Source organism: Tetrao urogallus (assembly GCF_951394365.1).
Source record: "Tetrao urogallus genome assembly, chromosome: 1".
Taxonomy (NCBI): Eukaryota; Metazoa; Chordata; class Aves; order Galliformes; family Phasianidae; genus Tetrao; species Tetrao urogallus.
In genome coordinates, this window is record NC_136813.1 from 3,205,393 (window position 1) to 3,229,203 (window position 23,811).

Sequence of the window (23,811 nt, forward strand, 5' to 3'; positions counted from 1 at the left end):
TCCCTGGAGCTGCTCAAGGAAAGGGTAGATGTTGCACTGATGGACATGTTTAGTGGGCATGGTGGGGATGGGTTGACAGTTGGACTAGATGATCTTAGAAGTCTTTTCCAGCATTAATGATTCTGTGATTCCATCTGAATGTGACATCTCCTAGCCAAGACGCAAATCCCTTGTAGGATATGCAAACATATTCATGATGGCAAGAAAACAGTTCCTGAATTTGTGGTCCTGGCCACCAGCATACCCAACTTTTCTCATTCAGATGAGATTCATGCTGTAAGCAAATTAGTTGTGTGTCACAGGTAGGCAAGGGACCCACAAGGATTATCCAGTCCAATGTCTGGCTCCACTAAGGATGTGGTTTGACTACCATCTCTGTTGCCCTACTGCAATCTGATGGAATTAAACTTTATTTCAACAGGCAGCACTTGCTGTGTGGATCACTATCCTCCGTTTCATGGGAGACCTCCCTGAGCCAAAATATCATACGGCCATGAGTGATGGTGGTGAGAAGATACCAGTGATGACGAAAATCTATGAAACTCTTGGGAAGAAGACTTATAAGAAAGAACTGCAGGCTCTGCAGGGAGAAGGAGAGGTAATTGCTTTCTAATTGAGGTAACTGTCTGTCGCAGAGATGGTATTTTCGTATCAAAATATGTTGGGAAGAAATTAATTTGTCAATTTTATCTGCAGATGTGCTACAAAGGGAGAACTGTCTGTGTGTCAGGTGTTGTTTCTGTCACTTCTTTACAAAGATAACCGAATGCCTCCAGCAGTACTGTCAGGGAAGCACCCTGATATTTCTCATGGGGCTTTTATCTCTCTCTTCTTCCCCACATGGCAGTGTCCTGAGTCACTGGTCTCTCTTTTGGGGGATTTTGTGTTGATTTGCACTGGGTCAGCAGAGAAAAATTTAAAAATATGCCCTTAATCTTGGAGCAGGAAGTGAAGAATTAACAGCAGATTAGGCTGCAGAAATCCCTATTGCGTCTTCAGAACATTCTGGGAAGTATTTGGAGGACTTTGTCAAAGGACCCCTCCCAAATAAGACATTGCTTTGGATAAATCACTGTCCATAGCACTGATACACTCTCATTTTGTCAGTTGTTTTGTACAGTATGGTAAGATGTTACCTGGTATTAGGATTTTCTGTTTTTATAGATGGTGATTTCATTCAGCACTTTCACTCCAGCACCTGAGAAGGAGAGCAATCTGATTTGCATTTGTATTTTGTAAAAATATGCACTAAGAATTACCTTCCATTCCTTCTAGCTGTCATTTTTTTGCTTGTTTATTTACAAAAAGGCATACTGTATCCAACCGAGTTGTTAAGTAGTAGAGAAGATAAAGAAATCATATTGTTTGCTTGATGATATGTAATCAGTGCCACATGACATTTTATTTTTCTGGGAAATTTGATAGACACAGAGCTAGGTAACGATGATGAAACCATAACAGGTAACAGTAGCTGCCCCCGAATCTCTGACAAGGTGACTTCCAGCTCACAAGTGTGCTATGCAAATCACACATCTCCGAGGGTGATTTTGCTCACCTCATTTGTGAAGTAGGAACAAGCCTGAACAGGATACAGTACAAGCGATGGGGCATAGCTGGACTAGGAGTCAGCCACTTTTTCAGCATGGCTTGGTCTTTTTGCAGCCATCTCCAGTTTGTAATTTTAATTTGGCTTAGGTTCATTGATTAAATTAGACAGTGGTCATCTGCAAAATTCAGAGCCCAACCTGGTTTATCATGGGGCAAAAGGAACATGGATCCAGAATTCTAGTTCCTGCCTTATTCTGAAATGTCTCAGTCTCTGCCCTTTGCAGAAGTCTTGGAGAAGCAGAGGTTGCATTTGGCAGGGCTCTCCCTCACCACGCTGCACTGCGTGTTTCTTGCTTTGCAGAGTACTCACATTGACGGGCACAAGAAGAACAGTGTGCGGCACAAACTGGTCTCCTTAACACTCAAGAAGAAATCCAAACTGACGGAGGAGGTGAGAGGAGATGCTTGGCCGCCTGGCAGCACAAGTGCCGTTGGATTGTCTGCAGCCCTCTCTGACTCTCTTCTGCTTTTCCCTAGACAACATAGAACCAGCCCTCCTCTGGGTTTGGCGCTACCTGTCTCTCTGCCTGAAAGATTTAAGGAGTGTTTAAGGGGAAAGGTTGGCTTCCCGTGTCTCCTTGAGTCATTCTGCACCTCGCGCCGGCCTCCCCTCGGCTCCCGTTCTCCATCCATTCAGCATCTTCCCTCCCCTCTTTCACAGCCCTCCGTCCAGCTGCTGATACCTCTCACCACTTCTGATGGTCTGAATGTTACCCCTGCTTTTAGCTTCCTGCCCTCCTCTGTGTACTAGGTAGCAGGGGAAGGCCATCCAAAAGTGCTCGCCCATCCTCTGACTCTCTCTTCTCTAATTCTCCTATGCATAGCTATCCAAAGCTGAGAGCTTTTGGAAATACCATCCCGAAAGAGTGAGGAGTAATAAGGCTTTTGGGTAGGGGGATGAGAGCAAGGCAAACGCATGGATTCAGTCTTTTTCATAGTCTTGCCCACTTCCAGAGCAGGCACCAACTCAGCTGCTTGAGAGCATGAAAATCTCTCTCTGATATAGTCACCCTCCTTCCCTTTAGTGTCAGAGGAAAGAAGTAGGAAGCAGTTCAGCTTCAGTGTCCTAATGTGACTCTGAACACATTCTCTCTCTAGTGGCTCTAAAAAGAGAATGAGTTGACCAGCTGAGGTAGAGAACTGTGGGCAGAGAGGTGGATGATTGCCAACCCAAAAAGCACCATGCTGTGTGCTTTCATCTGCATTGTTAGCATGGAGAGAGGGTCCGTTTGTTAGTATTTTAACAGGTTTTTTTTTTTAATATGACTAAATTGAAAGGACCAGCCTTCCATGGCAATAAGTTGGATTATCCCAAGCATCATTGGTGACTGTTTTTCAGCTGTGGGTCCAGCCTAGTGTTGGGATGCAAGGGTGCCATTGTAGAAAACAAAACAAAAAACTAAGCAAGTGGAAGTGTGACCAGGCAGAGCCATTTTCATCTTCATCCATACGCAATTAAAGCCAACCAATTCACAACCTCCCATCACTGACAATGCATAGACTGAAAAACTTCTGAGCCCCTTCCTGGCTGGTGGAGGAGTCCTCCTTGGGGGGCACACCACATGTGGGTTGGGGGTGGGGGGCCACAGTAAATGGCTGTACTGAAAGAGAGCAATGTGTCTGGTTGGCAGGTGACAAAAAGACTTCATGACGGGGAGTCAACACTCCAAGGTAATAGCATGCTTGAAGACCGGCCCACCTCCAACCTGGAGAAGCTCCATTTCATTATTGGTAATGGCATCCTCAGGCCAGCATTAAGGTTAGAAATCAGGACAAAGGCATAAATATGCCATTCTTTTAATTCCTTCTGAAGCTATTCTTCTGAGCTATTCTTGTCCAAATGATTTTGCCAGTATGTGCAGCTTTATCATGCCCTCATCCTTCCGGTGTGTTGCACAATTTGGCTGGGTTGGGTCATGTTCCTTAGTGTTCATTTCAGGCCTGATCACAAGACCATGCAGAGGGATTCAAAGGCTTCTGAAAGAGCTGGTGGGTGCTGGATTGCTTCATTAGCACTCACACTTGCTGTTCACTAGCCTTTGCTTTCCATTTGACCATTTACACCTCTTTCATTTGTGTGAATATTTTTGATGGCAAAAAAGTTAAAAACTCAAACTCATTTCTGTTACTAAGTAAAGCATTCAAAAAACAGAAACAATCAAATTAAAGATGACTATGTATCTGTGTTTTAGCCCATTTATATGTGTGTGTGATGTAATGCAATCAGTTTCATTTTATCCTCCCACTTCACCGGGAAACCCTTAGCCTTATGTTTCTGTACATCTACTCGATCTAATAGCATATTCATGAGCTTCTCCATGGGGTTTTTTGGTGTGACAGGTTGGTTAACTAGTTTTTGCTGCTTTGCATGTAGATAAGGAAATACCAGTATCCCTCATTTTGCATGTGGAGAATTAAAGTCAAAGGCAAAATTGGACATTAATTCCCCAGATGAGATATCCATCCATGCATCAGAGTATGGGTCTACTTACACATGAGATGACAAACCTAGATCTCTGCTGGAGCAGATAGTTCCCAACATTTCTATAGTTCATGTTTAGGTGCCCCAAAAATAACAGTCAGCAAACAAGGACCCACAGTAGGTGGCCCAGTTAGTATAGGAGGCTTACTTGGTATCAGGAGGAAACCTTTATAAGACTCCATCTGTCTAAGACTCCATTTTCCAGAAGAAGCATTCAGAGACCTGAGCCTTGAGACTCCCTTTTGTTTCTCTTTTCTGTAAACATCAGTCAGCAATGCAAAATTTCTGCCGAAGCACAGGGAAAACCCAGTTGAGAACTGGAGAAGGAAAGTATTTGATAGACCATGAAGCAACCAGAGTGACCATCATTAGGACTGTTACATGACTGTCCTTGCAATTCCAAAATGAACCTGCAGACAGGGTTTGGCTCTTTCTCTGTTAAGACTGAAAAGCGCCACCTTGTTAATTCTAATTTTTATTTTCACTTCTATTGCAGGGATGAAATTTATTGTCAAATCTGCAAGCAGCTGACTCAGAACCCATCCAAAAGCAGCCATGCCAGGGGCTGGATCCTGATGTCCCTCTGTGTGGGGTGTTTTGCTCCTTCTGAGAAGTTTGTAAAGGTAAATTGCAGATGAAATTTATGTCATATACCATCTGCTGACACATTTTCTTCCCCATCTATGGGACCAGCTTTTCTCTTGAGTTTGATAGTGGAAGGAATCCTGGTCTTCATCCCTATCAGAAATGACAATGGCAAAAGTTCCTAATGAGAAAGAAAAATGTGCAAGATCCTGAGCTCAGTGTCTAACAAGGATCAGAGAAATTACTCCTGAGAAATTGGCTCTCTCTTTCCACTGACTCTAAAGAGAGAGAGTAGATCACAAATTCAGATGGTACCTCCTACACTCCAGATGAAGATGTGATTAGGTAACCTCTGCCCAGAAACTGTATTGTCAGAGGTCACGTGTGAAATTTGCACACCCAGAAAGGCCCACGTATCTCCCATTTCTCACGTCCAAAGATCTATGCATTTAGTCAAGCATCTGGTGTCTTTGACAGTTACTTAAGGCATGTCCTCTAGTTTGATAAGGAACAGTATTACACAGCAAATTATAAATCTGATCTATTCATGGAAAGGATGATCCATCACTGAAACAGACAGCACAGAGAAGTGGTTGAGTACCAATCCCTGGAGGTATTGAACAGATGTGTGGATGTTGCACCAAGAGACATGGATAAGTGGTGGACTTGGAAGTGTTAGGTGATGATTGAACTTGATGATCTAGTGGGTCTTTTCTAATCTAGGTGATTCTATGATTCTATATAACGTATCTTCAGGAGCATACTCCATGTTTTGTTCCTAGATTTGAGCAGCCTTCCTTCCAAATGACTTATACACCTCAAGTCTGACCAGCATCCTCTGGGCTGCTGAAGTTAATCCCATGATTTAGAGTTTGACTGGCTCAGGGCAAAGGGCTCAGTACTTTGTCTTTGCTTTGACACAACATGACAAGGCTTCCTTTGACCCTCCCAGATTTTTTAATGTTAGAACCTAGAACTGCTCCCAGACCCGTGGAAATAAAGGTGTTACATTAATATCCATAGATATCAGATCAGGTTCTGTCAGAACTGAAGCCAAGAATAGAAGACCCTTTTTCATCTCCAGACACTGTCAGGAAGAAATATAATAATGCAGATAAATCACTGGCAAAGTGGCAGAAAATTAAATTATACCTGGTAATGTGATCTGAAAAAGTATATAACAGGGGACTGTGTGAATTTAAATTTTTAATAATGAAAGATTATTTTAGGTGAGTGAAGCACTTCACAGAAATAATTAATGAATAACTCTGAAGTCTTGGAACAGACTGCCCAGGGAGCTGGTGGAGATACTGTCCCTGGAGGTGTCCAAGAAGCATGGAGATGTGACACTTGGAGACATGCTTCAAGATATGGTTTAGTAGGTTAGTGGGTAGATAGAGGACGATTGGACTAGATCTTGTAGGTCCTTTCCAACTTTGTGATTCTATGACTCTTCTATGACTGTGTGGTTTAGCGTGCCTGGTGGTTAATGGTTGGACTAGATGATCGTAGAGATCTCTTTCAACTGTATTGACTCTGTGATTCTACCTCTGCCCAAAGTCCTGGTATGTGCTGCAGTGTGTGTCAGTATCCCCAAAAACATTCTGCATTTGTTCATCTTGGGCAGCCCTTTTGCTCCTTGGACTGCTGGAGACAAAAGAGAGTGTTAATACCAACTTATTTCAGATACTTGTCTCCTCTTAATAGTACGTGGAAAGAGAGAGACTCCTTTAGAGGATGATTCTGAGACCGTGAATGAGAATCCTGCTCTGAATCTTTCCCCAAACATTTTCTGTCCCCATGGGCAGCTCTGGTGACTGTGGCTCCTTGGATGTGAATGTGGACACCTCTTGCAGCTGCACACACTCTGGTTATATTTCTAAGCTCCAGTCTTGCAGTAACTTGGCCCATGTCCTGGAGCTCCTCTGAAGCGTCTGTAGTAATTCATAGGGACGTAGGAGACATCAGTTTAAAACATTGTGTTTGAAGATAATACATTCTCCCATTTGAATGTTAGTTCTGCCCCCCGCAGCATCCTTTCCCATGCAGACTCATTTTTTTTTTTTTGTGAAAAACAGAGGGATAGTCAAAGTTTGATGGAATTCAGTGAATTCATTGTGAAGCTGCACTAACCCAGACCACTTAGTCCAGCCTGTTCTGGACTGGGAAATCAATGCCATGTCAACACCAGACGTTACTATCATACTCATAACCTCATAACTCATTTGGCAGTAATTATTCACCATTTAAACAGAAGAAGAAGCAAATAAGGGTAAATATCTCTTAGTGCTTCTTCTCTATACTCTGTTGTGCAATGCACAGTGAATGTGATATCAAATTCCTGGTTAATTTTTTCCTGAAACCTTCATTTGGGTTCTAACTTTAATAACAGCAACATTATGGGAAAAAGAAGATGCAGGATTTCAAGAAAGGATTATGCCTGGAGGCTCTTCCAGGACCCTGGAATATGTCAGTAAGGACTGAACACTTTGAGATGGATTTAGGTGATAATGAGGCAATCTTAAATATGTTTTCTGTTCCCAAATATGAAGGTCAGGCTTTCGATCCTATTATAACCTTCATCACCTCTTATTCTAAGCATGGTTCAAGACACAGCACCCCAGTCCTTTGCACTTCTCTTTGATTTACAGAACTCTTAGTCTTAGCTACAAGTTTAGCCAAGGCATTTATGTAATGCTTTTAGGTGTATCTCTCAAACTGCAGAAGTCATTGGATTTCATTTTCTAAGCAAAGTATTTTTAACATATGGTGAAGTACTTCAAATTTTGGCTTAGGGTCCAATAAAATACAGTTTAAAATCCAACTAAGGAAACACCTGTTTAATGTAATTGTGAAATATGTTTTCTATTATCAGCTAAATGTTCTGAGTCTTGCTTGCTTACAGTTTCCCATGATCATTATTTATAGGTCTTTTTCATTCACTCCCATCACTTTGTCCTATATTCAATAGTGTAATGGTCTAACCAATGTGTTCCCTGCTGCAAACAGTACTTAAGGAACTTTATCAATGGAGGCCCTCCCGGTTATGCTCCCTACTGTGAAGAGAGGCTGCGGCGGACGTTTGCCAATGGGACAAGGACACAGCCACCAAGCTGGCTGGAACTGCAGGTATGAGCCCCTCCATACCCTCCCAAGTCTGCTGGGGCTCAGGGTTGGATCTTTTCACTGTCATGGGAACCACAACTCTGGCAGAGCAGAAAAACATCATGACAAAATGCCTATTTCTCTCAAGAATTTTCAGGTTTTTAGAATATATTACATTCCTCTTGCATCCTGGCCTTGCTCAAAGGCATACTGAAGATCATACCCTTTGCCGACATCAGTACTTTTAAATTAAATGCATTTGAGAATGCTCTTAGATATCGACGCCAGCTGCCACGAAGCAAACCCCCATGCATGCTAGGAATTCTTCCAGCTGAAAATGGCTGCAGGCAAACTGCCTACTGAGAATGTCCTTGGAACATCACAGCTGCCCAAGCTTCTTCAGGAGCAGCTGTAGTTGGAATAAGCCCACTTAATGCAATATTTGCTCTTTTTCTGTGCTGATTTACTAGCACAGATGATTGTTTTAGTGCCCAGGAGCATTCCTGAGCCTGGTTGGATTTACTAGATTAAACACTTCAATGATTGGATGTATTATATACAAGAAACAGTTTTTTCAGTGTTTCCAGTGACTGACCATACATTATCCAGTTGAGAATGCTATGGTAGCATTGAAATATAGCCAATTAGTGGAATTAGGGATTAAAAAAAAATAGCTACCATTGCTGGGGGGAAGAATACATAGGTAAATAACCTAGAATGTTGAATGCCATCATAAAGTCTGACTTTAATCTATTAGGCAACCAAGTCCAAGAAACCAATCATGCTGCCTGTCACATTTATGGATGGGACAACAAAAACACTGCTGACAGATTCTGCAACTACTGCTAAAGAGCTCTGTAATTCATTGGCTGACAAAATCAGCCTGAAGGACCGATTTGGCTTTTCACTTTACATCGCACTTTTTGACAAGGTAGGTTATGATTAATGCTTCTGACTAACCCTATAAAAGAAAAGGGAGATTCTCCTTGCTGTTGCATCTTCCAGGGGGAAAGAAGGACGTTGTACTCTAAGCAAATGCCCAGTCAGAAGATCAGAAAGAAAAATACATATACGTATGTATGATTTTTACAGAATGAGAAGGCATACACTGGAGTAGTTTTTGCAGAGACTATGAAATCTCCCTTCTTGAACATATTCAAAACAGAGGGCATGGAGCAACCTGATCCAAGATGGACCTGCTCCAAGCAGGAGATTGGACCAGAAACCTGCAAAATCCCTCCAGAAACCCTCCAGAGGTTCCTCACACATAGACATCTCCACCTAGAGATATCAGATGAATTTCACCTTTTCCCTCCACGTTGCTTAGGTTTCTTCACTGGGGAGTGGCAATGACCACGTGATGGACGCTGTGTCCCAGTGTGAGCAGTATGCCAAGGAGCAAGGAGCACAGGAGCGCAACGCACCGTGGCGGCTCTTCTTCAGGAAGGAGATCTTCACTCCTTGGCACAACCCAAGTGAGGACAACGTGGCCACCAATCTCATTTACCAACAGATTGTCCGAGGGGTGAAGTTTGGGGAGTACCGGTGTGACAAGGCAAGTGCCCTCAACAGCTACTGGTCTGATCAACATGCATCCTTATTATGGTGAGATGCGCTTCACAAAATGGAGTAAGAAATCTTCCTCCCTGGGTACCTGCTAGGTTATTAGGGTATGCACTTAGGAAACAGAAGCTACAGAAATCAGATCCTTTTGGTTGGAGAAGGATCAGATTCTCCTATGGGCTGTGAGCACCATTCCCTATGGACTTTTGGATCAGAGAGTGAATGTCCCCTCGTCCATCACCCCCAGTTTGAAGGGCTACAGGAGTGCTGTAACCAATCCACCAGGTCAGAATCTTGTTTGGTGAATCCTGCTAAGCTTTCGGTACGAGACAGACAATTCAGATTACATACAGCTGTGCTATGCAGTACAAACCCAGTGCTGAAGGGATGTTGGAAGCAGAAACCCATGTCTCTAGAGTCTGTGTGAGCTTACAGAATTTATAAAATTGCTCAGGTTGGAAAAGACCTTAAAGATCAACAAGTCCAACCGCAACGTAGCCATTCTACCCTAACTCTAACAACCCTCTGCTAAATCATGTCCCTGAGCAGTTATTATTCCAGTGTCACTGAAGTGAGCTTCTCAAAAGACATTAAAATCTCTGAAAACGCCCAGTGCATTTTGTCTTGCTTCTGTTTAAAATTATCCAGGCATCAAACTGAAGATATTCTTCTTTCCTAGCACCTAAGTCCTCTCCTTTGAACTAGTAAAGACCAGGCACTATAGGAACTAAAGCATCTCTTCCCATCTTTATTACATTAACATCAGCTCTTTTATCATGTGTGGATCTCACAGGAAGAAGACCTGGCAGAACTGGCTTCCCAGCAGTATTATGTGGACTATGGGTCAGAAATGGTACTGGAAAGGCTGCTAAATCTAATTCCATCCTACATCCCAGACAGAGAGATCACTGCATCGAAAACAGTGGAGAAATGGGCTCAGCTCATTATAGCTGCACATAAAAAGGTAAGATGATAGATCATCTGGTAATGGCCAAGATATGTTTCAGTAGCTTCGTGTGCCTTCTAAATATGTCAGACACTACAGCTCAAATCTTGGCTGCACGTGAAATTAAAACAAAGGCAAAGGACATGCTTTGCACTAGTCATGTCCAACAAATCTACGACTGCTTTTGATGCAAGAAGACAACTTGCAGAGATGCACTCTGCCTTTTCTGGTGTTTCATTCCTGACACACGAGATTGTGGCATTATTGATTCTATTACAGTGGCAGTTTGTGACCCCAGTCAATATCAGATTATTGTACCAGATGCTGTGTAACCTCCCTGACTTGTTGAGTCATCCAGGCACAAGGACTGGCATTTGTTTAAAGACAGGATTCCACCTCAGATTAAGATATCTAAATGCAAGCATCTCCATCTGTGTTATGTCTCACTTCCCATCACTCTCAGTGAAAACCCAGGGGCTCAGTTCTGTTGCCTAAACAGAGATGCTTGGGGAATTCCTGCTCCAAGAATCTTAGGCCCTCCATCAGCCTCTCAGCTACATACAAAAATCTCAGGTTTTGAAAGATATCCTAAATGAAGCTAGATGCCTGTGCTTAAGGGCTATCAAATATCTACTTCCAGCTAAAGGACTGTCAAGCTAAAAGGCAGACATCTATGTGAAGGAAACCCAAAGCCAGTTGAGATGATCACACCCAGGTTTGTCACTCTAGATGCTTGCCCAGACTTCTCAGAGTCTAATTATTTCTGAAGGGGGAACTAGAATTTTGCTAGGAATTTCTCCAGCTACTCAGTTGTTCCTGTAGGACTTTGGGCCTTAGCATCGTCAAGATCTAAATATTGGTTCCAAGATCTTCAGATGTCATGGACTGAATGAGCTTCAAGGAGTTGTATTATTTGCTCTCTTTCTGAGATATAACTTGGTTTGTGCTTCATGTTGCTTATGGTTTGCTTTGTCGGTAGGGAATTTATACTCAGAAGAGAACAGACCCCAAAAAAGTCAAGGAAGAGGTGGTGGATTTTGCACGTTTCAAGTGGCCTTTGCTGTTTTCTCGTTTTTATGAAGCCTTCAAATTCTCAGGTGAGTCAATAGAACACACACTGGGATGGGTGGGATGGTCAAAAGCAAAAGGTAGAAGAATTAGTGACTCCACAGACAAGACCTAATGGGCCATCAGGTGATCTGTTTTGAATACGTTGCTTTTTGGTGCATCCTCATTAGCAATGGCTCAAGCCATGAGTCTGCCATTATTTCTATTATTAAAAATAGCTGATTTTTGTTATTGCATCCTTCTTTGAAACACAGGCTTCCTATGTCATACCCTTAATGAACTGATTGTATGTCTTGCCTTCAACCTAGGGCCAAGCCTACCTAAAAATGATGTGATTGTGGCTGTCAATTGGACAGGAGTGTACTTCGTGGATGAACAGGAGCAGGTTCTCTTGGAGCTTTCTTTTCCAGAGATCACAGCTGTGTCAAGCAGCAGGTAGACTTAGCTAATGTTTTCTGCCCCTAAAACAGTCTTTTTCTTGACTTTGACTTTTGATACCGTTATATTTCCTGTTTATATCTCCTATAAAAACATATCCCAGAGGGGGAAAGCTGCAAGGACAGAGTTTCACCTTGGCCACCATTAAAGCAGATGAATACACTTTCACCTCCAACAATGCAGAGGATATCCGGGACCTGGTAGTGACATTCCTTGAGGGACTAAGAAAAAGATCCAAGTATGTGGTCACTCTCCAAGACAACCCAAACCCTGGTAAGTAAAAGTAAAGAAGGTAAGCAAATGCATAGGCATATTAATTACTCCAAAAAGACTTGCAAAAAAAAAAAAATCATACTAACTAATGGTTATTTTTCTTGCAGTGGGAGAAGAATCTGGGTTCCTCAGCTTCCTCAAAGGAGATCTCATAGTTCTTGATCAAGACACAGGAGAACATGTGATGAATTCAGGGTGGGCAAACGGATTCAATGAACGAACCAAGCAGAAAGGGGATTTCCCAACAGACTCTGTCTATGTCTTGCCTACTGTCACTATGCCTCCCCTGGAGATTGTGGTAAGCTGTCTTACAGAACAGCAATACTTGATGCAAAGCCTGAGGAGGTCAAAGTCTTTCTGAGCAGTTTGGTTTTCAGAGAGTCTTTCTGACAATAATGTGGACCGGTGTGGCTGAGAGAGGTGACATGTTTTCTAAGGTACAAGTGATTTGCTGTAATAGTATCTTAGCTTTCTTCTAGTCTCATCACTTTGAAAACCATGAGATTGGGACTTGGCATATCCATTAATCCTTTCACATCTTTCCAGCTGGCACAATTCTTGCACAATTCTTTTTCATTTAGGGTTAGAAGAAACCACTACATGCATTCATAGAGCAGTAAGTTCCAAAGCACATTCTCTTCATTAGAAAACAATCCCCGCTATGGAAACATTTGTTATTCTTTGTATTAGTGACAAAGAATGGCACAGAGAAATGGCACTTTTACAGTTCTTATGTCTATTGACTGAAATTAGTGGGTTATTTTTACTCACTCATTGCCAGTCTCTTCATTTTGTATCTGCTTCCTATATATTGCATCAAACATATGAGTTAACAGACAACTTTTCATCCCACAGGCTCTGGTCACAATGACCCCTGATCAACGACAAGATGTTATCAGAACCTCCCAGATGGCAATTTCAGACAGCGAAGAGAGAGTGAAGCCATACACCTTGGAGGAATTTTCCTATGATTATTTTAGGTGATTTTTTTCGACCGTCTTCAAAAAATACAGGAGTAGAAATCCGTCTCCACATAGCTTGGGAATCAGTAATTTTTTGGCCACTGGAAAAGGCTGTAACTATCTTATCCTCCTATGTGACTGTACAACAACAGCTTCCAGTTTAGGCCATGGCATGAGTTACAAGTGTTCCACAGACAGGGTTTTATGAATTAGGTGGGAACATTTTCATCTCAGCTCCAAAGCATACTCCACGGCTGCCTATCAGACTGACCCCAAAACTGCCCTTTCTGCTCGGAGGGGCTGACAGTCCAAAGAGGCAGACCAAGTCCTCTAGGATATTGTCATCCTGGTGGGCTTGTTCTACTGGGCAATATTTTTTCATCATTGCTGCCCATCTCGCCACTGTCATCATCTTTCCTCTCGAGATTAGAAGGGTTTGGTTTTTTTTGTTAGAAAAGTGTGTTTAGGTATCAGTGCTTAAGTAGGGTCCAAAACAGACTTTTCTGAGCCCCAGAAAAGTCAAAATGGCTATGGTTTAGGTAGAACTGGAGCTTTATACTTGCTAAAATGTAAATTCCCATTTGGTTTAAGAGTTGATTAGTGAGGTGTTGTGAATAACCTTCCAGGTGAAACTCAGGCCACAGACTGTCCCTTTCATCTGTGTAATCTCTCTACTATTACTTTGCTTTGCCTTTGCCACCAGGCCTCCACCTAAGCACACCCTGAGCAGAGTTATGATCACCAAGAGCCGTGGGAAGGACAAGCTGTGGTGTTACACCCGGGAGCCCATCAAGCAGCCCTTGTTGAAGAAGATCCTGGGTAGTGAGGAGTTGTCTCAAGAAGCTTGCATGGCCTTCATTGATATCCTTTTACTGCCTGGTGCAGCCCTTGGACAAGAGGACAACAAGTCTGACAGATAAAGGGATGATCAGTCTCTTCAGGGACACAAGTGAAACCCATAAAAAGCCTTCTGTCCCCTCTTAAGGGGGCTGTGTCATAGACTTGGAGGCGAATCTGATTCTGGCATCTGTATTCAAGCATCCTTGAGATCTGAGGTACAGGGAGAAAGAATTATTGAATTGATTATAGAATCATAGAATCATTGAAGTTGGAAAAGACCACTGAGATCATCTAGTCCAATCATCAGCCCATCCTCACCATGCCCACTAAACCATTAAGCTATTGAGTCTTTCTGGTATACACACTGCTTAGTGGTTAACAGTTCTGTTTTGGCTTATTTCAACTTTCCAAGATGCATCTTCTGTAAAGGGAGTAGACATAAGCAGTGTGGATGCAAACCAGTCCTCATGACCTCAGGAGCAGGGTTTGATACCTGAATATCTCTACTTGGCAGAATAAAGACAGCATGGAGAGTAAGGAGAGTATGGAGAGTAAGGCAGAGTGCAAACATAGATCCAAAGTGTGGAAATTGCCTCTGTATTTTGGTGGGCTTTTCTCTAGGATCCAGACTTTATAATTTGAACAGTTCTATTGGTATAAGCCTGGTATTAATGCTGCTACAATTACTGCTACTGTCACAGCCACTTCTGTAGTCAAGTGTAGGTTGTCTTTTACCATATCGTCCACAGAAGGGGTTGTCCAAACCTCCCGGTTAGCTAATCCTTAACTCCTGCCTCTCACCAGTGCTAAAGTATATGGGTGACTACCCATCCAAAAGGACCCGCTCAGTCAATGAGCTGACAGACCAAATATTTGAAGGTGCCTTGAAAGCCGAGCCTCTGAAGGATGAAATCTACTGCCAGACCCTGAAACAGCTCACTGACAACCACATCAAGTAAGAGCTGTCTGTTTCGCTTGTCCCAGAGACACTAGCCTGTGTTGGGCATAGCAGATCTGGAGCATTTTTCCTCCCTTCTTGTGCGTTCATGCCATGAGTTACTTTTTCTGTTCTGTATCTCTCCTATTTTAGGTACAGTGAGGAGAAAGGCTGGGAGCTGTTGTGGTTGTGCACAGGCCTTTTCCCTCCAAGTAACATCCTCCTGCCCCATGTCCAGAGGTTTCTTCAGTCCCGGAAACATCACCCATTGGCAGCAGACTGCATCCAGAGACTCCAGAAAGCCCTAAGGTACAACACCAAAATCCTGACCATGTCACAACATCCAAATATGCATGAGGAACAATAAGTAGGAGATATTCTGGTGATTGGAGGGACAGTGAAATCTCACAGCCTCTCTCTTCATTCAACCAAGACTAATACAGAGTATGTCTGGTGGACGATGATGCTTATTCTGTGGCATCTGCCTTCTGTTTTGCAGGAATGGGTCCAGAAAGTACCCTCCCCATCTTGTAGAAGTGGAAGCCATTCAACACAAGACCACCCAAATTTTCCACAAGGTTTACTTTCCTGATGATACTGATGAGGTAAGTGGGATGGAAAGAAATTCTTAATTTTTATCAGGATGGCTGTCCAAATTCTTACTAAAATCTCATAAGAGATTCATTCTAATGCAGAAAAATTCAGCCTTCCCACAAGTATCTGAACAGTGCAGTGTCAGGAAAACCCATTCTTACCAGGATAGAAGACTGGAGCTTAGGGGTCTGATTTCCTACAATTTACCTTTTCAAGACATGGGTGCAGAGTTGGCTCTCAGTGAGTCTTGTCAAGAGGGAACACGATGTGTTCATCTTCATCCTCTTTCTCAGTGATTCACAAACTTTTTTCAGTTGTTTAGAGCCTAGACTAGAATATACAGTCCACCAAGCTATGCCTAGCCAGGCACTCTGCTGGGGCTCCCAGTGACAGAGCAGGGAGCTGGCAGGCAAGAAAATGCAATTATTCCTCTTTCTGAACTGAGGTGACACAGAAATCATGATACCTGCACTCAGAAACCTCTCATTAAGCATCTTATACACAAATAAGACAGGTAGTGATATTGTTGCTGGAAGCAGATAGGCATCCTCTTGCAGATACTGCTGTCTCATGTTACTGACTGGTATTGCAGTGAGGCTTGCTCTCTTCCATCATGCCCTTAGGTACACCTAAATCCTTGCATTTTCAAAGGAGTTCATGTGAAAAACAGTTCATGTCCATGGGAGGATGTGAACAGTAGCTATGTCTGCCCATGTTTGTCTGTTACAGGTGTTTTAAGAGATCTACTGGGACTTCCCATCACTCTGAGTTTTGGGTTTTTTTGTATATGACCAGTAAGAAGCATGACACTGCTTTATGCACATAGATCTGTGTGAGAGCCAGGAGAAGGAGGCAGAGAGAACTTCTGCACTTGGATATAGTCCCTTTGACAATGGAAGTCATCCAAGTGGGCTAACAAAGCCTTGTCACTATGGTACAACATGCATCTTTCTCAGTCTCATGAGATGTAGAACATGGGTCCTGGTGGTTCAGGCTAACAGGGTCATACACGCGGTGGGTAGAGGTCTTAATTCTTTGAACTGCTGTGAAATGAATCACCTTAAGTAGCCAGAAAAGACAAAGTCACTGAGAGTTCTAAGAGTAGCTCATAAAGTGGAAAATGGAGAGATATCATCAGTGAGGAAACAACTGAAGATCAGCCTGGAGGTCTCTCCTGTAGACAAATAGGTCTGAGATGTTACAAATGGATCAGAAAAAATCTCTTTACCTTGGAATCTCTACAGAAGTCAACACAGAGTGTAGACGTAGTATCCTGAATCACAACATTTCACCAATAGTATGGCTGAACTTCTATAAATGTGCCTTCCCATGTGCAGAGCCACAGTCCACCAAATCTCTGTTTTCATTGGTGGTGTGCATCTAAATCTCTTCATACATCTGAACTGCACAAAACAGAAATTAATCTTGAGTAGCAATGATAATGTTCTTCCTTTCTTTGTAGGCATTTGAGGTGGAGTCCAGCACAAAAGCAAAGGATTTCTGCCAGAACATCTCCAACAGACTGCTCCTTAAGTCCTCTGAAGGCTTCAGCCTCTTTGTCAAGATCTCTGACAAGGTGAGCGACCCACACTCACGTTGTGGTAGTGCCAAAGCACTCAGTGCTTCATTTCCAGAGACTCAGTAGGTGCACATAGCTGGAGTTATGAAACAGGTTGCCCAGAGATGTGGTGTTGGAAGTCTTGGATACATTCAAAGTCAGACTGGACCAGGCTCTGAACAACCTGATCTAGCTTGTGCATGTCTCTGTTCATTGCAGAAGGATTGATCTAGATGACCTTTAATGGTCCCTTCCAACTCTGTAGCCCCACGAATAAGATTAATTCCTCTGCAAGTAGTGCAGCATTTCTAAATCAGATCTAACCTGCCACAGGTGAGATTTGGAGTATTATAGCCATGGTTACAACTATCATCCTAAAAGGAAAAGGTCTCCTGTGTTGAGAACAGATGGCCTTAATACCTGATGATAACACTACAGTGTCCTTGCTGATTTAGGGGCCCAACCAGTACCATTCTATGTGCAGGATCTCACAGAGGAAAGAGGTAGAAAACCCAAGCCTATTGTTAAGATGAGTTCATAATAGATTAAATTAGGTGTTAGGAGGAAATTTTTCACATAGAGGGAAATGAAGGCACTGGCACAGGCTGCTCAGGTTGCTGTGGTGCCCCATCTCTTAAGGTGCTCAAGGTCAGGTTGGATGGGGCCTTAGGCAGCCTGAACTGGTGGGGGGCAACCAGCCCACAGCAGAAGGTTCAAACTAGCTGAACTTTAAAGTCCTTCCCAACTCAACTCTGATTCTGTGATAAAGAACTAAGAAAAATGTGCAGGCGTAGAGATGCCTTGGGCAACTGGAATAAATCTGTAGATAGTCATCATGAAGGGAAATTAATTGCTCCAGGGAAACAGGAAGCCACAATAAGGAGTAATGGCGGAAATTAGAGTGGTGTCTTTCTGACATCAACAGTCTGTAGTCCAGAAGTCTGAGACAAAGCGGTGAGCAACAACCACAGGAGGTAGGGCAGTGTGCAGCCAGTGGCCTCTTGCTGCTTACTTGTTCTTCATAACTGTGTACTGTGCCCACAGGTCATAAGTGTGCCCGAGGGAGATTTCTTCTTTGACTTTGTGAGACACCTGACGGACTGGATAAAGAAAGCAAGACCAGCAAAAGATGGTAACAGTGCCTTTTCTCCATTGTGGGTCACACACAGTCCTACTTGAGCCCTCTAGTCCTTTCAAAGGAGGCTGACTGCCATTCGTCACATCCGTTGGGCCATTGCTGCGGCTGTGCTGACATCACCTGGGAGATGAGGAGATGATCTGTCTGGTGCTCACAGCATTGTTCTGATATCTGCTCCCTGCTTCCTTTGTGCAGGTATAGTGCCTTCCCTCACCTACCAAGTGTTCTTCATGAAAAAGCTGTGGACCAACACAACGCCTGGAAAGGATTCAATGGCAGATTCAATCTTCCATTATTATCAGGTACTCTAGGAATCTGAAATAGCAGTGCAGACTCTGGGAGGTTTTAAGATGGATTTGAAAGACTGACTATGTGAGGATGAAGACTTGCATTAAACAGAACAAAATTCCGCCTTAAACAGAGAGAGCAGTTGGGTTGCATGGTAAGGAGTGGCCTTCATTCATTTTAGGTAGCCTCTTCAGCTGGGAAATGTGCCAGATATTCTCCAGCAAGTAGCAAGAAGTGAGAGAGTATGTCTTGCTAGCAGCCTCAGCAGGAAGGCCAAATTCAGAAGCATTCTGAAGATTGTCTGCTCTTCCATTCTTGGAGATGAGAAATGATGGCCCCAAAAGCCATGATTTTTTGTGATTCGCTTGCATGCCACAAAGCTCTCTTGTAAACAAATGCAAACACACATATGTTCCTTGTGTTCCTGCCTTGATGAAGCAATTTTCCCAATATGTCCATATCCCCTAATGCTTTAATAGTTTCTTATTGTATAACAATTTTTCAAACATCTTCTGGTAATGGTGGATTTCCAGTGACATGGAGGGTGAACAAGACTATAGATACGCACATAAGTTATCTAGTAAAAGGACCACCCTGTGCTGTATTACAGGAGGCTTTTTTAGATCAGAGGTCTTTAGACAACCTTCATTTACCAGCAGAGAATGAAGGTCTGGGGTCACATCCCTGAATTGCTGTGTCCCCTATACAGGAGTTACCAAAGTATCTACGTGGTTACCACAAGTGTACACGGGAAGAGGTCCTGCAGCTGGCAGCTCTCATCTATCGAGTAAAATTTGAGGATGACAAGTCCTATTTCCCCAGCATCCCTAAGCTCCTGAAGGAGCTGGTGCCTCAGGACCTCGTTCGGCAGCTCTCTCCAGATGACTGGAAACGGGTAAAACAGCAACTTTATTCATATGTCAGTCTAGGCTTGGGGAAGCCCACCATCTTGTGTCACTTGTCTGATGTTCAGCATTGAAGTGGTGTTGCCAGAATGAGTGACCTGTGGTCCTTCTTGGGCCTTAGCAGAGCACAGCTCCCCATCAGCACCAAGAGGAGGAATTGTACATGTGTGTTTGAATGGGCAAGTCTAGAACATAGAAAAGTATAAATGTCTCTCTGCCAAGAAACAGTCTTATAAGTATTTTCTCTTTCCTAGGATTTGAACTCAACCATGTACCCAAACAACAATTTGTTGGTTTCTTCAGTAGAAAGTCCCTCTGTCCCCTCTGCTTCATAAATTGGAGATCAAAACTTACAGTCCTTACAGTAGAGTTACCAGAATGGCTCATCAAAGAAAGGAGGAGCAATTTTGGTTCCAGGTTTTGTTCCAGTGACCATCCAGTGAAGCATTCATTGGTGCAGAGACTGGAATCAACACTTCTCTAGCTATCTTCTTGGTGGCTATCCCAAAACTCGCCAAAAAACACTCTGTAGGTTAGAATTTAGTGCAGAGAGAACTATTTGTAGGTTTATCATACACTGTGGTTTGTTAATGGATCTCAGTGAAAGCCAAATTACTATGTGAAGCAGTTGTGATTTCTGGTAGGATAGTCCATGTTCGTGGCACGATGCTCCTTCCCTGGAGAATTTCATGGTAATAGACAGTGCAGATTCTCCAGTTCTACTGTCTTCTCTGTTGCAGTCCATTGTGGCATACTACAACAAGCATGCAGGCAAAACAAGAGAAGAAGCCAAGCTTGCCTTCCTAAAGATTATCTTCAAGTGGCCTACATTTGGATCAGCATTTTTTGAAGTGAAGGTACTTGTCCTTCTTGGAGTTTCCCTGACAGCTTTGGGCCAAGTTCAGAGGTTCCCTATCATGGGGAGGTTCCAGGCATGCAGGGTTGTCCCAGTATCTGGGCTGAACTGGACTGGGACTACTCCGATGAGACAGGGAAAGAACGTGAGATTCTCCATCAGTAAAGGGTTGATACAGTAATTTGTGGCTGCCCTATCTGTTTGCAGTACTGAGACACTGTAGAGCACCACTGTATCTCAGTCATCTTTGGGTCTGTCCTCACAGCTCTACAGCTGAAGAGGCAAGAGCCGTTCTGTTTTGTGAGGGGAAAGGGGAGCATGCAGTTTTCCACATGATGTGTCTGCAAACAGCATGGACCAAATCCAGGAGTACATCCCATGCTGGCACAGGGCTGGAAGAAGTGTTTACCAGCACTAATTAAACTGAAAGTAAAGATCAGAAAAGGACAGAACAGCTTAGTATTGGTCAAAGGGTCCACAGCAGCAGTCAAGAGCAGGAGCAGAGTCCCAGACAAAGGGACTGCATAGAAGATAGTAAGTCTGGGGCTTTGCCATCCTGCCCCAGCTCTTCCTTTCTAATGGTGGGATAGCTTGACTTTTGGAGATGTTGAAGAGGAATAAGGAGCTTCATACTCTCTGTAGCTCACACAATTATCAGGTACATAGGAGATCTGTAATTATGACAGCCCTTGGTAATTACGACTAATACCCTAAAGGTTTCTATGTTTATCTTTAAATCATTAACTGGATAGCAGTTAATGAGCCAGCAGATGCTGGCAGGAGAAGATAGACAGTGAGGAAAAAAGAAATGATTTTGCTTGACACTTCCTTTGATCAGCTCATCTCATTTCCAACAGCAAACTACAGAGCCAAATTATCCAGAAATCCTTCTAATTGCCATCAATAAACATGGAGTCAGCCTCATCGATCCCAAAACCAAGGTAAGACTGAGGTCTTCACCAAATGCCCTTGAGCCAACAGCCCAAAAGCTGTGTTATTTAGAGATACAGGAGATTTCATTGGCCTAGTTTGAGCAGCTGAATAGCCAGAAAAGATCCCAGAGAAGAAGAACAGTGAGCAGCAACTCTTTGAGCCCTGTAAATGGAGAATATACATCCTCCTTCATTAATCTTTTCACAGACATTAGGACTGGAGCTGAAGTACATGAGGTCCTACTAGGTACTTCCACCAGCCATGTGGCTTTTCCATAACAGCCATCCTCCACAAGCACTGGAGGTTCCACAGTTTTGCACCTCACTGCTGTTCCTATGAGGCCGTGGTACAGCCATATTTCAACAGACATCCTTAGTGTGCTTTGAAGGAAAGAGAACAGGGACATGGAAGGTCCCCATGAACTTCATAAAAGTTGAGGCTCTTGTGTGTTAACTGTCAACCTTGTGTTCCCACCAGGATATTCTCATCACTCACCCCTTCACCAAGATCTCCAACTGGAGCAGTGGCAACACGTACTTCCATATAACGATCGGCAACCTGGTGAGGGGAAGCAAGCTGCTCTGCGAGACATCCCTGGTAAGGAGGATTGAAGATTATGGCACAGACTTAGAGCAAATTACAACATTGGCAGGCCAAAATTAAATGCTTGCAGTAAGCTGTGTCTCAGAGATTTTCTGAGTTGCAGGTGGTCTCGTAAATGAGCCCCCACAGTTGTTTGTTTCTTCTGGATTTCAACACCGTAAGGTTACTATCTCCATAACACCTTTTTTTAAATATGGGTTAGACATCAAGTGTTGGGATGTGTCAGGTATGTAAGGTCTCACCTCTGCCTGTACATCCATGCAAGGTTTTACCAGGGCTTTCTTTGGGTCCAAGCTACAGGCAAGCCTCAGTTGCTCGGGCATTACCATTGCATGAGCATGGGATTCTTCTCCATGCCATTAGAGTGAAAAGTGTAACATCTTACAGTAGGAGGCTGCCCAGGGAGGTGGTGGAGTCACCATCCCTGGAGGTGTTCAAGAACCATGAAGATGTGGCACTGAGGGACATGGTTAGTAATCATGGTGGGGATGGGTTGGGGTTGGACAAGATGATCTTAGTGGTCTTTTCCAACTTTTATGATTCTGTGAAAGCAGATGTGGGTTCAAGGGGTGTATTTTCACAAAGGTCTCTTGTCAATCTTGTCCCTACTAACAGTCACAACAACAACAACAAAAAAACAACTGCCTAGCAAATCTTAAACCCAAAGAATGCAGGATAAAAATTTCTGCCAGGTTTATTGTTATTAATTTTGGACATCCTGTTTATCACTGCCCATTTGAAAATCTACTCCTTTTCCAAAGCTCTGAACATCAGTAGCATCCTGAGAGAGTTTAACACTGCAAATAGTTTGGCCTTTTATCCTTGTGTCAGAAAATGGTGGAAAAGATGGGAAAAAAGAGGGGAAAGTACACCCGGACTCATGTAAATCTAGAACATATAGCAAGTGTGTTGATGAGGAATAAGCCAGAAATTAAGTTTTGCTACAAGGACATGTAAGAACTTCTCTCTCTTCACCAGGGCTACAAGATGGATGATCTTCTGACCTCATACATCAGCCAGATGCTAACAGCCATGAGCAAACAGAGGAGTGCAAAGGGTAGCAAGTGAACTGCAAGAAGCCACTGGCATGTGGCCATGGGGCTAATTCAGCAGCTGAGGGCTGTGGGATACCCATGCAGCTGGGGGAGAACCTTTGCCTCCCAGATGTGGAAGATGAGCCGAACACCATCAGGGAGCTCACTGGACTCTGACCTTGAGGGCTCCAATCCCACCACCCCTTCCAGCGAAGATGACTATCTCTGACCTCCCATCCTTCCTCTCCACCCCAACTACACCTGGACCTCAAAGAATTCCAGAGGACAACGCTGCTCTCAAACAATGACTTGAGCAAAAAGACTCTGGCAGGAGGTTTGCCTGAACCCAATGGCTGGCATCACAAAGGCTCTGGGAAGAGGATTTGTGTGTGTGTGTGTGTGTGTGTGGCTTGGTTTGGTTTGGTTTGTGTTGTGTTTTTTTTTTTTTAAGTGACGAGACAACAGTTGGGATTCTAATGCCTTTTGGTGAGCTTATGGACACTTAAGGTTTGAAGACAAGTAGCAAAGACCCAATCCATCCTGGAGAAGTGTCCAATGAACACAGCAGGGCTTGTTTTTTGATGTTAAAAAAGTATACACTGTGTTCTCAAGGACAGAAAGAGAAAGCAGGCTGGGAGGGGCACATTTTAACTAGGAACCAGAATAAACAAACCACTGATTGAACATGTTAGAACATTAAAGTGCTGTCTGTGCAATGCTGGAAATATTTAACAAACAAATTTTAAAGTTTTGTTTCTTCTTCTATTTATTTTTTAAAATATTAAAAAGAAAGAAATCTTGCATTTTGTGCCGATATGTGGACAATGCCTTGGGGCTGAGGGCGACCTGAAGGACAATCCCTCACCAAGGATTCCCCTGGAAACATGACTGCCAGCATCTAAGGCACATCTGTCCCAATTAAGAGCCTAGCTGGAAGTGAAGCGTGGAAGATGAGTTACCTCCTTTTGCCTCATGTTCAGACAAATTAACCCTGTGAGGATCTTTTCCACAAGCTTCAATATGGACATGGGGGTTTTAGAGTTCCCACTCTTGGAAGACTATGGCCAAGCCCATGTGCAGAAAGGATTCTGACCT

The 23,811-nt window shown here is 43.3% G+C and overlaps 1 protein-coding gene across 1 annotated transcript in view; it reads left to right on the forward strand.

The window, feature by feature from the left end:
* The window catches only part of MYO7A (myosin VIIA), a gene marked incomplete at its 3' end in the record, with an annotated part of 60,707 nt that extends 37,957 nt beyond the window's left edge, over window positions 1–22,750 (forward strand). Inside the window, exons 24-48 of the mRNA XM_079549432.1 lie at window positions 422–598; window positions 1,910–1,999; window positions 3,240–3,367; window positions 4,587–4,713; window positions 7,685–7,804; window positions 8,538–8,711; window positions 9,108–9,335; window positions 10,137–10,307; window positions 11,269–11,386; window positions 11,666–11,792; window positions 11,899–12,068; window positions 12,176–12,366; window positions 12,924–13,048; window positions 13,734–13,909; window positions 14,675–14,825; window positions 14,961–15,116; window positions 15,307–15,412; window positions 16,864–16,977; window positions 18,004–18,091; window positions 18,293–18,399; window positions 19,095–19,280; window positions 20,031–20,147; window positions 21,004–21,087; window positions 21,557–21,676; window positions 22,661–22,750. Coding sequence (XP_079405558.1) covers window positions 422–598; window positions 1,910–1,999; window positions 3,240–3,367; window positions 4,587–4,713; window positions 7,685–7,804; window positions 8,538–8,711; window positions 9,108–9,335; window positions 10,137–10,307; window positions 11,269–11,386; window positions 11,666–11,792; window positions 11,899–12,068; window positions 12,176–12,366; window positions 12,924–13,048; window positions 13,734–13,909; window positions 14,675–14,825; window positions 14,961–15,116; window positions 15,307–15,412; window positions 16,864–16,977; window positions 18,004–18,091; window positions 18,293–18,399; window positions 19,095–19,280; window positions 20,031–20,147; window positions 21,004–21,087; window positions 21,557–21,676; window positions 22,661–22,750 — 3,441 coding nt within the window. The remainder of the gene's footprint in view (window positions 1–421; window positions 599–1,909; window positions 2,000–3,239; window positions 3,368–4,586; window positions 4,714–7,684; window positions 7,805–8,537; window positions 8,712–9,107; window positions 9,336–10,136; window positions 10,308–11,268; window positions 11,387–11,665; window positions 11,793–11,898; window positions 12,069–12,175; window positions 12,367–12,923; window positions 13,049–13,733; window positions 13,910–14,674; window positions 14,826–14,960; window positions 15,117–15,306; window positions 15,413–16,863; window positions 16,978–18,003; window positions 18,092–18,292; window positions 18,400–19,094; window positions 19,281–20,030; window positions 20,148–21,003; window positions 21,088–21,556; window positions 21,677–22,660) is intronic.
* Between the last annotated feature and the right edge of the window lie 1,061 nt (window positions 22,751–23,811).